General features: G+C 39.6%; 1 protein-coding gene across 2 annotated transcripts in view; it reads left to right on the forward strand.

The window, feature by feature from the left end:
- ntrk3b (neurotrophic tyrosine kinase, receptor, type 3b) overlaps positions 1–14284 on the forward strand; it is a 219926-nt gene that overhangs the window by 160795 nt on the left and 44847 nt on the right. For both annotated transcript variants that reach the window (XM_040011809.1, XM_040011810.1), the window contains one exon: positions 4644–4832. In XM_040011809.1, coding sequence (XP_039867743.1) covers positions 4644–4832 — 189 coding nt within the window. The remainder of the gene's footprint in view (positions 1–4643; positions 4833–14284) is intronic.

Raw genomic sequence — 14284 nt, forward strand, 5'->3', positions numbered from 1 at the left:
GAAGTTACTGAATGTCGTAGACTTTCTGTTGTTCCCAAGTCACTCACTTTTTTTTGTACTCGTAATGTGTTTATACGCCAATCTGCAGTTAATCATTAGTTAATATTAATTCCAGCTCCTTTCCATGCTGTCTCTTTTGTTCTGTCTCCCTCCCTAACAATGTGTCAGTGTAACATGTCATTTACGACAAAATATGCAGACGTTATTTTGAATAAGTTCAGAATTTCCCATTTTCTATACAAGACAATACTGTCCTGTGAAATTAACACAGCGCACAGCTATGTAGTACTGTGCTAACATGAATCCATCCATATATCCAATGTTTCAAACTGGATGATTAAACATGGTAAAGTCATTGGTTTTACAGTTCCACACATCCCATCAAAGGCTTCAAAAACAAGATTTCAGAAACCAGCTATGTCCACCTTTTATACTGTCTATGATCTGCACAACAACCATAACAGGACCAGAGAAGCAGGATCCTCATCTTTCAAGCTCTAGTTACTCTAGTCATGACTGCACAAAAATTACAGGCATTGAGTTGTAACATTCAGCTGGAGAGAAAAAGCTCATACTGCTGCATCATAATTACCACACTAACTGAAACAGAGTGGTCATTTATTTTCTCATCTACCTATATTTTACATCTTTAAACTGATACAAGTATCCCACTAATTTCAGGCTTGAGATACACACAGACAAATGATTGCATTAACTTGAGGAACAGGGCCTGAAAATCTGACCTTCAGAGCCAGTGAGATACTGCGAAAAAGATGAGACATGCAAAAGAATGGGAAAAAATAGCTGAAAGTTGGCTCATTTCATTTTCCAGTTCTCCTGAATAAATCAAAGTTGGTTTAATAGAGAGGAACCTTGCTCTCAGATAGACATTTCAGGGGAAGATGTCCAGTGCCGAATTCCATTCTGTGCACAGGCAACGTCTCAGATGATAAAACCCCTCTCGGATGCCGTTGGGCCTTTTCATCACTCAGGTAACATAAATGCAATTTTTAGGGTGTTCTCAAGTCAAGAAGTCCAATTTCCCCCTCACTCCTCAGAAAACCTTCATCTAGCAAGAAATCAAGGGGGAGGTTTCTGTGTAGTTTGAAGCACTGTGGTTTGGACTGAGGCCAGGCTTTCCCCGAGGCCTCATCGATCTGGCACCAGACTCTGATCAGATGGGTTTTCATTCCATTTCATATTGTATTAAAAAGCAGAACATAATCCAGGGATCCTTTTGAGGCATCTTCTTTCATTTTTAAAGATTTAAACATGAATCATAACGATTTTCTAGGTAATGATTTTATTTCAAGTGTAGTGATGTTTAAAGCGGTATACTGCACATATATCTTTGTGCCTGTGCCGTGTAACAGAGGGTCAGAGGTATCAACTGAGATTTAGTGTGCCACCTGTTCCCAGTGGTTGGGTGGGTAGTTGCTGGCGAAGACCTGTGCTCTGCTGTGCACATCTCTGTAATAAAGCAGGCACTCAGGTATGAAATCTCTGCAATGAGAATAAATGTTGTGAATAAATTGTTGCTCGCATGTGTCACTTCATCACATGCCACCTCAACCCCATCTTCCTTCCACTCAGGGTCTATAATTTGATATGCCTGGGTCTTGATTACTATTTACAGTGTTGTCAAGGTGAGCAAAAGACTCAACATGGAGTGTAAACAGATTCACTGTCACCGCTTCTCTGAATCAGCTGCTGTTGACTTTATTTCCACTCACTGTTTCCTTCGCTCCCTTCATTCCCTCCCTCCTCCTTTCCTCATTCCCCACTGAAGATTGCAGTTGTCAGAGCTCCGCATTGCTTTCGGCATAGCAGTGATAGAACAGCAAACTGCATCACATTGGCTTACAGTAAATCATGTCAGAGTCTTTCTATGAATTTTGATTAAAGAAAGGAAATTATGCTTGGTATTGACAGGAGTGTGTTGTATGACAACATAAATTCTAAATTCAGATGGCGTCGGTAGTCGGGCACTACCTGTGTTGATAGTCATTTCTTTCTTTCTTTTTTATGCATTTTCTGTCTCCATTTATCAAAAATCTTCACACGGTCAGTATGACAGAAGTCAGTGAGGGATATGTTGTGCATCATGTTCCACGGCTTTGACTTTTCTTCAACTTTCTTTCACATTCAACTAAACTGCAATTATATTTTAAAGGAAACATAACTGCATCCACAGGGAAATATTCACAAATTTGAAAAGTTGCAAATATGTTACTGCCAAACCTTTTGTTTACTAGCAAATATAATAGTTTCATACAATGTCCTCTAATTCAATAGCATTAATTAATGGTTATGCTTAGCCACAAATCACAGACTCTAAAAAGAAATTGTTGTCCTCTTAAATATGATAATAGATCTCAATAATTTTGAACTGAAGATGTTTGGGAGGAAAAACTCTGAGTTTTTTTTAAATAATTTTCTTAGCTCCATTTTTTTCTAGCACCCAAACCACTGAAAAGAACAGTTCACATGACTCTGTGATACTGAGATGCATTATACATAAAATGTTGCTGGACATTACCTCATGTTTGCTGTCTTTTCAATGTGTTTCATATCACTTAGAAGATCACTTAGAAAATCTAAAAGAATATGGAAACTAAAGAGGTGGCTGGCTTTGATTGTCTTTGGCTTCACACTTGAACCCAGCAGTCCCAAACCCCCGGGCCGGTCCATGAGTTGTTTGGCACCGGGCCGCGAGAGTTGAGACTCAGGTGTGAAAATTATGATTTTCATGGTCTTTATCGTTATTTTTTTATCGTTAACTCTGTGTCCCTGGGTCTTTTCCTGTGAGTTATGAATAAATCTTTTTTTTTTTTTTTATCGGTACCGGTACTGGGTTTTTTTTGTGGTATTTATCCGCAACATCTTAAAGACCGGTCCGTGAAAATATTGTCGGGCATAAACCGGTCCATGGTGCAAAAAAGGTTGGGGACCGCTGCTTTAACCCATCTACATTGGCAGTATCATTCCTCCTGTTGGAGGTCATGTTGGTCTTTGTGCAACATCTAAAAAGAAATTCGAACATGTTAGTTTTGGGTATTCAACCGTGATTGAAACCCATCCAGGCCTGCCATAACAGGCTAATATTTAGTTTTTGGATATTAAGTCCTTTGTGTCTTTGGATTGCCCATAAATCACCAACAAAACCCTGTACTCTGTACTATGTTATGCATTTCAGACACACGTTTTTATAGTGCTATTGTCAAAATGGCTCATTTTACATTTGAATGCACAACACAAAATGACTGCGACTGCACACAGTCTTTTTCAGGGGTCACCATAAATGCTTGAACTGAAGGGTTCTGGACTTAGATAAGTCACTGGATGTGAAGTGAAATGTCTTCAAGAAAGAAAGAAGTCCAGTCGTCTGAGAACCTACACGACACTATTTCAGGGGTCACGTTTTCATCCAATTTATTTTTCATCTCTCAACTCTATATAGAAACTTTTTTTTTTCCCCTCCTGGAAGTGGAAAGTTTTCTGAGCACATCTAAATAAGATCGCTGAGATGGCCCAGGAAGTAAAAGAAAAAAAAAAATCCCAAATATATTGCAAGAGAGGACATGTGTGGGGTGAAATGCTGAAGATCTGACATCTGTAGGTTATCTTTGCAGGCATGAACCTGTTACCTGTCACTGAGAGAGAAAGTTTTCAGGTTGGGAGATAAATGCCGTCAGTGTTCTAGTCTGAGAGCTGTGAGATGCTGAGATGTGTAGGAAGTGTTGCTGTTGAGCTTTGGATGTAAGGATAAAATGCTGGTTAGAAAACGTGAAGTCTACACATCAACTATTTAAAAAACACTGTAAATGTGTGTTTTGGGCAGATTTTGATCAATTAATGTTGAATTGATAGTTTTCCAATGATGGATATGAGTGACCAGCTGAAAATCCAAAACTGGATTTTGACATATATGCTAGCAGCAGCAAAACGCACCTGTTTTATATGTAAGTTAAACAGGTAAGCTAATTTTTGAAGGAGGAATAAATAAACTGAGTTTCTTTTTCTCATTACAGAAGATTTTTTCATTTGAGCCCTTAACTAAAATTTAAACAAATCCCCAAACAATTTAGTTTTTACCCATTTCCAGCTGTCTAAATGTCAGAATTGCTTCTTATCTAGCGTTAGTCATTTGGAGTATATACTGGGTATAAACCATTTCTCTATAACAAAACATAAATAGATTTTTTTTTCTGTTCATTTATTTTGTTTTGAATTAGTTAGAAAAAACAACTCTAATTTGTTTGTATCTATGTCGCTGCTCCACACTGGGGTAATTGTGGGTACATGCCAATAAAAATATGAAGTCATGTTTACTGCAACTGCTCTTATTTTCCCTGGCTGTGCCTGGACATAAAAACAAACCTCCCACTTTGAAAATGTTACTTTATAACTGTGACTCTAGTAAAGGATAATTTACTGTACATGCATACTGTGTACTTCATTACCATATCTAAGAAACAACAACTGCAGCAACTCAGTCTCCACCCAGAATTATTATTATTATTATTTATTTATTTATTTTTAAATAGAATACCTTAGGAAATTGTATTTGTGTCTCACCAAGTATATTCACAGTTTAAAAAAAATGTGTTTTGGAAGTAAGTTTTTCTTTTGTCTCTTCCCAGGACCAGTAGCTGTAATCAGTGGTGAGGAAGACTCTGCTAGCCCTCTTCACCATGTCAACCACGGGATTATTACCCCCTGTACTCTGGATGCGAGTCCTGATGCGGTTGTCATAGGGATGACTCGTATTCCTGTAGTGGAGAACCCTCAGTACTTTAGACATGGACACAACTGCAACAAGCCAGCCACCCGTAAGTCCTTCCAGTGTATCTGACAGCAGTTTAAAGTGCCAGTATCGCCTCTGAAAAAATCTTCTGCTCAATCTTCTGTAAAAGTCACAACATCGGCATCAAAGCAATGTTACTTTTTACATGGAGTCTGAATGAGTGCAGTCATATTGAGGAATAGATATGAACAAGATTATAACATTCTGAGGAGATTTTTATGTGTAGCATTGGCTAATTACCATAAAAGGCTAGGACACAATACTTAAATATGTTCAGCCTAACCTGACACTTCATTCAGAAGCAGCAGGTTTGATTGAAAAGAGAAACTGTGCTGGATTTTTGGATAACATCACAAGCAATATAAAAATCTGAGATCACAGAGCTGCATTGCATTCACACCGAAGATAAGATAAACCAGGCAACCGAAGAGGGACGTGAGGGTCTAATTCACATGTGCATCATACGCAGCTAGAGTATCTCAGTTTATTTTAGATTCTTTTTAAACTAGTGCTGACAGGCCTTAAACAAGGGCTGACAGCATCCACACGGCCACCATTATGGTGATTCATGCGGCACATGTTTATAGTTGTTCCAAATGGCCAACCATGCAGCACTGTAGTGCAAAGGTAAAAACTGTCACCTCACGCGTTCTGGTTTGAATCTGGGGGCCACCTGCGGCCTTTCTGTGTGAAGTTTGCATGTTCTGCCTGTGCGTAGGTTGCTTTTCTCCTTGTACTTCAGCTTGCTCCCACAATCCAGAGATATGCATGTTAGGTTGACTGGTGAGTCCAAATTTGCAGTGTGTTCACACCTCTAATAGACAATGTTTAACCCACATGCTGTGTGCACAGGTGACATGTGGGTTAAGGTTCTTTGCTTCTCTGAGTAAGAAACATCATTTTGGCATATTCCTCTATCATAGTGCTATCCCTCATTACTACCGGCTACCATTATTGCAAATTATATTGCAGCGTTTTTCTAGGATCTGGCTAATTAAACTAAAACTGCAGGGCACATATGAAGCAGACAGAGTGCCACAGCATGTTATGTAGTGTAAAGAAAAGAGCAGCATCTGGTCAGAGAGCCAGATATCAAACACCACATCTTTATGAGGCTCTATGAGGCTGTTGTACCTCCATTATAATTAGCTGTGTCTCTTTTCAATGAGAATTGCTGAGGCCCTCGGGGCAAAGGTATAATTTAGATTCATCTAGAGAGTCGGCGTGATCATATGGTGTTTGCATCAGGTGGCATGGTGCCAGGCTTTTCATATAGGGCCTGTTTAGCAAAAGCCTCCTTCTGTATATCAGTGACTGCCGTTCCAATACCCTGAAAAAAAATATCACATGCTTTCCCTCGGGAGACATGTTCCAGGTTGGAGAAAGACAACAGTACTTTAAGGCCTAATTACTCACAATTACATTGACTGCTCAAGAGAATCAGCAGAAAACTACTGTGCCAACAGCGAGCCTCAGCCTAACGCCTGCTGCTTTTATTTGAAATGATACCAGTCAAACCAACCAGATTTAGTTAGGAAGCAGGAGCTCTTCCTGTCTGACAGTCCCGTTCAGCACAGATTTACGTCATTTACAACTTGGTTCAAAATGGCTGCTGGACGGGCTAACAGAAGTTGACTTCTGACTTGCAGCCAATGAGAATGAAGGAAATCCCATTTAGAGGTGATAAATAAATGACTGGTCTTATGTATTATGAATTGCATGAATTGTTAATGTCTAGCCAGTGACTGATTTATAACATCTCACGCCTTGCACAGGAGAGCTGATCGGGAGCTAATGAATAAATGACAGTGGGCACAAATGAAACTTTCTCTCAATCACCGTGCACCTGGAATTGAAAGTCGCACCATGAATGAGCGCCATGACAGCTTCGACTTAGTCTTTACTGAATGTTCTTCCTCTCAGTGCGCAGTTCCCTTTGTTCTTTTTTTCTTTTCTTTTTTTTTTTAAATTTAATTCTGTGTGCATGCGTTAAAAAATAAAAAAGAAACCGTAGGAAATGAACCCTGAATTCATCACAAGGTCATAATGGCCGCTGCTTCCTGCCATCGGCTACAAAAACAAAATGGATCCAAACGGTTTCTGCCTCCGCCGATCATTCGCTGAATATGAATGCATTCTTTACCCTGAGGACACAGGGAGGGGAAATGTCTCTGTGTATCCATGTCTATATTTGCAGCTAGTGTGTGTGTGGGTCTATGGGAGTGAAAATTAATGCATGGATCTGAATGTACGCATACTCCTAGTGTGGTTTTTATGTACCAGGAATTTGCCGCATGTCACCTTAGTTTTCTACTTTCATCTGTATAATTGATGATTGATAAGCATCCCAAGTCAAGGGTCCCTTAGGTGCCCCCAAGGGCCTCCCAGGTCCAAATTGTCTACCTGGCCTCCTACCGACTTATTGTTTTGCACCTTCACTTGCCAACACAAGAGCTGCACTCAGCTCAGATACAGCATAGCTGCTTTCTGGTACTCGGCCACTAATCCATAATGTATTCATTCATTTACTTGAAAGCTTCTTATCCAGGAGAATAGCTTGCTGCCTGGGTGTCTCTGTCTCTCTCTCTCTCTCTTTCTGTCTTTCACACATACACACACATACATCCATAGTTCAGTCTAGCAATAGAGACGCTACCTAACACATACATAAATTTAACACACCCATACTTCTCCTTACCTGTGCCCATCAAGAGTACACTAATGTGCTGGTCAGTCCCAGCCTGCTTCTGCTACCTCTGGGTGATTTATAGTGTCCCTTGCTGTCATGCTGTGTGCATTTTGAAATCAGCTCCAGCGATAACAATGAGGGGGAGGAACCGTATTTAGCTGTTGTTCTGGCTGCTTTGTGCCATTCTGGCTCCTGTTAAAACAGCTGCATTGAAGGGAAACTGCCTGCTGCAAAGCTTACACCAATGATTCCAGTGTGCCCTTACCAAATGTATTATTCATGAGTGTTTGATCTACAAGTCAAACCTGCCAAAAGAATATAAATATTGGCACCAATGGTTAAATAGTTCCAGTCACACTAAATAGAGCGCACTGTATCTTGGCTGTTTAGGCTGTGCCACCTGAGATCAGTGCTGCAGTCAGTCCCTCGCTGCGGGAGGGAATTTGAAAAATGAACATTAACTTCATCACATTATAGTTGCCCTCTAGTTGAACCATCAACCTGTACACATGTAGAATTAAACAGGCTGGAAAACACAGCTGTCATTCTCGCACCAATTTAGAAACACGCTGCAGCATCATGCAATTGGTTTATATTTCGGTTGAACTGGTGGCCTCTAGTTTTGCTGTGTTAAATGCGTGAGCCGTGACTGATGATGACGTTTGTTGAGATGAGCTTTTTTAGGGGGGGTTTCCACTGAAAAAGGCCAATCCTGGGGAAATGTAGCCGCATTAGGGAGATAAAGGTAGGAAAGGCAAAGGACAATTCTTTAGCCTAATGACAGATCTATATCTATCCAGATCCGCTGTCTCCCAGCAAGTGGCTTTGTTTTATCACCGAGCTTGCTATTTTAATTACGGATTTGTCACATCCCGCTGGCCAAAATTAGACAATAGCTTTTGATGTTGGAGTATAGCATATAGCCTTTCATTATAACCATGTTATTAGGGATAGTACTTCTGGGCAGGTTTCGGACAAACCCTCACTCTGCCCCCTCTACATTTGTGCAGCAGAGACAAAGTAATGCTCAAGGTGCTGTTTTTGAAGATCAAAATGTTTCCAGCAGGTACAAGGAGTGACTAATTTGGCAACTTGAAAGCGAAGCAAATGAATGGAAATGCAGCGCAGATTGATTGAAAGGCAGTTATCGTGTTCCAAGGCTGCAATTCTATGAATTATAGTTTGAAACAGAACAGACCCACAGGCTAGACAGTTGTGAATTCAAACAACCTATTTAAGTGTGTTCCCCCCCCCAAAAGAAAAGTTCAAGATGATTTCCTTTCAGCTTCAACCTGGAAGGTTCTTTGCTGAACAAAATCTGAAATGATGCTTCTTTATGTCTGATAAAATTGAGTGAAAACTGTCTCCTGAAAGACAAAAACCTACAAGTAGATTTGCTGAAGATCTCACAAGGTTGTGGTTTTTCGATTGAGAAAACCAGAAAGAAATCTAAAACACACTTAAAATACAGAAATATTTATCTTTTTTTTTTTTTTTACTCCTGTTATTTTAAATTGAAATTAATTGCTCGCAGCATTATAACTTGGGACATATACTGGAGTGTGAGAGTATTTAAAGTACACCAACACTGATTTGTTTTCTGTATTAACACAGGAACATACAGCTGTGCATTTGAATTTAAATAACACATTCTTGTCAGTGTTGACAGGTCGGCACCATAATGAATAATTAATTCCCATCACAGAGGACCCAGCCCACAGCATTTCAGCTACAGAATAATACAAATCTAAATAACACCAATTTTCCCAAGCAAAGTTACATAAACGCGCTTTTCTGCTTTTATAATACAAACACAATTTATACTGCATCTATGGGGACTAACAGCTAAGGGTGGGTAACATGCCTCATCTCCTTCAGGATGTCAACTATAACTAGTTAAGACTTTTAAAGAAACTCCCATGAGCCGCAAGTGTTAAGAACTTAGTGCTTAAGTGCTTAAAGCGTAACGTTTAATTCAGCAATAACAATAAGGCTGTGCTTAGGGAGAAGTTATTGTCAAAAGGAAATCAATCAGAATAAGCGTTATAGTATGGTACCACTGTTAAATATTAAATATGTAAATATATGCAGTATATCTATTAGTATATAAATAAGAATTTGTGTTAATTGTGTGATGCCTGCAAACAACAGCCATTTCCTTCTTTTGTGACTGTATTTTCATATATGAGTTAAATTAGGATTCATTTTTATTTCATTCTGGCCATATTGTATAAAAACACTGGACCTTTGTCACCAATGTCCAGCTTCACTGTGTTTCTTTTTCCTGCTTTTTAATAAAACTCAACAACTCCTTCAGTATCACACTTAGCCTGTGAGTGTGTGAGCAGGTTCTGTGGTACACACAGTACAGAAACAACCACAGCAGCTAGAAGAGTGACAGCACAATATGAGAAAAGATTACATAAAAGATGGCTATTGAATAACAGCATGGTTACTAAAGCCATGTTTAAAACACTAAATTTAGCATAGATATACACATATGCACAGATACATACACACAATGGCACACACACATAGAAAATGTGTCATTCAGCAAAGGTGGAGCATGGACAGGCTCTTGCTAACTGCATTTAACTACACAGCAAGCCATCTTTTTTGTCATTTAATGCCATTAAAATGCTCGATCTCCAAGGAGTCGAGAGGTCCGGCTAAGTGACTTGAATCAACTATTAGCTAAAGCTACCTGTGTTGCCATCCACCTGTCACTCACGACAAGTAATGCAAACTGTAGCCCTTAAAAAGATTTGAATGACTAAGTTATAACAGATTCACACTCCATTAGTTGTTATGCAAGGAGAAATCAGCCATGGAGAAAACATTTTCATTTCTGTGGGGATTCACTCAGTTTTTGAGCCAGCCTCATCTGGCCACATGAGGAATTGCAGGTTGTTGGCACTTTGGGGTTGGTTTCGTTTTATTTGCTATCTTCTAATTTTGATTAATATGCCAAGATCCAGTCTCAGTCCCCTAGTTTTATTGATTTTTCATCCAGTCACATTGAAAGCCTGTCTTCAGCAAGCTCAGCACCTGCTGCCACACCAAAAACAGTTCCTAGGTTCCAGTGAAACTAGGCTAGCAGTGATCTTGCCAGTATTTGATATGATTCAATCCAAAGTATTTGTCAAATAGCCCAAAAATTCCCATCACTCTTGCCCACTTTCCACAGCAATTAGCCAGGTGTATGGAGGTCTTTCATTCTTTGCACATCTACTTCTGTTATTTTTGAGTGAAGCCTTGCTCAAGGGGGCCTGTGTGCTCTTGGCTGACATGCTATTGGATGAAAAGGTGAGGGGGCGGCGGCTGCTTTATTATGCTCTTTCATAACCGTCATTGAGAAATAAAAGCGACACTGGAAAAATACCATTATGAAACATAAACACATTTTTGAAAGAGGGCATGTGAAAAAATGTCTAATGAAATGAAAAGGTGCCCCAGTAAAACCTTGCTACTGTGAAAATAAGAATGATAAAATAACCTTTAAAAGAAAAAAATGCCAGCTTATTCCACGGGCTTGCTTTTAATCATTTCTGAACAAAGCTAGTGTCATCAGGATGATGTTATGGGTGATGCATTCTTTATTTTTGTCATGTGTAGGTGTTATTTCACATAAGCCAGAGTTTTCACTAATGCCAGGCAGCAGCGGCAGCAGCAGCAAACACATAGGCCGGCAGTAAGCCAGCCACAGCAGGTTAGGAGTAGATACCCACAGAGAGTCAACAGTAAATGCGGGTGTTCATGTCACTGTTGCCCAGCGATGCCAGCAGACACAGCCCCTATGCTGCAGTGAATTTAATGGCGTGAGCTTTTTGTATGCTATTAGCTGCTGGATGAGTGCCTCTCTTCTGACTGTTCACATCCTGCGGTGCACTTTTTGTAGGCAGACTAAACTACAGGTAAATTACAGTGGTCTCAGTGAAATGATCTCTACATTTATATTGTGATAAAATCTAGGAGGGCAGTAAATGAACAGAGGGGGATTTTTTTTCCAAGTGAGTGTGTTTGTGATAATATTTGTTTTTTATGCTAATGATTTGGACTGCAGTACTTATCAGAATATCGTAAAACATTTGCTTTTTATACATTTGAATTTAAATTTAAATTAATAGTGGTTGAACCCTATTATAGTTCCCATTTAGTTTTCTATAAGAAAAAGTTTTATGAGTGGCAAAAACTCCTTAAAAGTAGCTTTATGGACAAAATAAATGAATGTGAAGCTGATGCCCGAAATGAGAATTTGTGTGGACGTTCTCAGCATTTTTAATTAGGCCACCACTTCTCAATATTAGAAGCAGTCACTCTGCAGAGGATAGATTGTCAATGTCCAGTAGATGCACACTGATCAACCCACCGCACACTTAGGGACGCTAGTGAGATACAAAGAAATACTCAGTCCTCCTGTGAGGCATAAACAGCCACGTCAGTGCACAATGTTGGCAGTTGGAGACAAACACACACACGCACATACTGACACTGGAGAAAGTTGGCAGGTAGCTGTGGTGAAATGCATGCATGCACACAGACACACATGTGGGTACAGAACAAAGCCCTCCAAACATCTGTGCTCCTCCAGCAGCCTGACCTGACTAGCTGAGTAAATCTCAGCGCTGCATTGCCTCTCGGCCTCCAGGGAGAATGTTTGCTGGCGCTGAGGCCTCAGGTGAGCCAGGACAAATGAATGATGCTGAGCTGCAGGATGGAGATTTAATCTCAGGGCTTTTCAGCGTGCCACTCTGGGTAAATAGGCTGCAGGATGCAGCCCGAGTCCGCCTGCAGAGGAAACTGAAGGTTAAAGTAACTTGTCCTCGCCACTATCAATAGGTGCACTCCATAATGGCACCTTCATTCCCATCAGTGGAGAGGAATGAGGTGGCTGGTAGCTATTTAGCGGCTGAGCAAAACAAACCAGATGAAATATTCACACCCAGGAAATAAGGAAGCAGGGTCAACCTATACAAATGAGGTGTTGTAGTGTTTACTTTATTAATTTGTGCAGTTTTGTACACAGTCAGTTATCACAGTTCCGTTACAAGTGTGTACAAATCTAAAGTGAAAAGTTATTATTTTAAAATTAAGTTAAACACAAAATAATAACAATTATATTGAAAGCGGCCTCCATCAATTACAAATCATTATTTGGTATGGTGAGATAGAGGCAGATGACTCACTATGGAAACCCCTAAAGCAACGGTCCCCAACCTTTTTTGTGCCACGGACCGGTTTAATGTCAGACAATATTTTCATGGACCGGCCTTTAAGGTGTCGCGGATAAATACAACAAAATAAAATGATACGACCAAGACAAAAACTGTGGTATTTTTTAAATGTAATAATAAATATTTACAAAATTAAAAGTTTACACAACTTTTAATTGTGTAAAAGTTACAGAATTACATTCACTGTGTAATTGTGTAACTTTATTAGCAGCATCCTCCTGAAATGCGCCAACAACATTGAGAGTAACATTCTACTTTCTGCCCGTTAATGCGCTCTGGTCACCATGGTAATACGTAAATTCAATTCAATTCAATTTTATTTATATAGCGCCAAATCACAACAACAGTCACCTCAAGGCGTAAATGTAAATTTGTCTGTGTTATTGTGTAAATACTTATGCTATCGTGTACTTCACACACATGGAGAGATTGTCATGGTCCTGAGTCTGAGGACTCGGTGTTTTTGTGTTTCTTTATATTATTCTTTGTTCTCGGTTATTCTGTTGTCTTTTGTTTAGGTTTGCTATGTGTTAGTGTTTTTGTTTCATGCCTGTCTGGTTCTCTGTGTCTGTTAGTTTCCTGTTTTATTCTGAAAGTTCATGTCTCATGTCAGCGTGTTCAGTTTTACCTCTCCCCTGTCTCGTTAGCCTAATTGCTCCCAGCTGTGTCTCCCTCCTGTGGCCCATTCCCTGATTACTCCCCGTGTATTTAAGCCCTGTGTTTTCCTGTGCTCTCTGTCGTGTCGTCTGTTTAACGCCATGTCTGTCTGCATTACTTTGTGTAACCTGGTGTTCATTCTGCATCTCTCCGCCATCTTTCTTTGTGCATTTTGTTCCTCCTCCTGTGCGTGTTTGGTTTAAGTTTAGTTCTTTAGTTTTCCCCAGTTTAGGTTTGTTTACTCACCGCTTTGCTCTTTTTTGTAACAATGACAATAAAGAGCTATTCTATTCTATTCTAACACGTAAATATTTCTTTCAAAATAAGACACACATCTACGACACGGGAAAAGACCCAGAGTTAACATTAAAAACCCCGAAAACCATAAATTTCACACCCGAGCCTCAACTCTCGCGGCCCGGTACCAAGTGACTCACATACCAGTACCAGTCCATGGCCCAGGGATTGGGACCGCTGCCCTAAAGGGAGCAGATGAAAGAAGAAGATGATCCACTAGACTCCAAGAAACTTATTTGACTTCTTCATCCTGATCATCAGCTCTTATTGAGACTAATGGCTCAAGACTACATTTGTTTTCAAACTTGATGACGTTTTTAAAATTTTAAAAGTTTACTATGTGTGAGATCTGCATCAGTATTTAACTACTAGTTTGTCGTGTCACTTGTTGTTTTTGTCTACACTCCCCAATGTGAATTACTGAGCATTAAATAAAAGCAATACCATCATTGCTTCATTACTACAAGTTCATGATTATACTACAGAAAACCCACCGCCTGTGATTTCACACATTGTAATTGGTCAAATTCTACATATTTTAACAAAAAATACTTTCAGGAAGTTCTAAAAGTAAAACTTAACAAAAAACAAAGAGCTGAT

This window comes from Simochromis diagramma, unplaced genomic scaffold, assembly GCF_900408965.1.
Source record: "Simochromis diagramma unplaced genomic scaffold, fSimDia1.1 OVJJ01000603.1, whole genome shotgun sequence".
NCBI classification, from domain to species: domain Eukaryota; kingdom Metazoa; phylum Chordata; class Actinopteri; order Cichliformes; family Cichlidae; genus Simochromis; species Simochromis diagramma.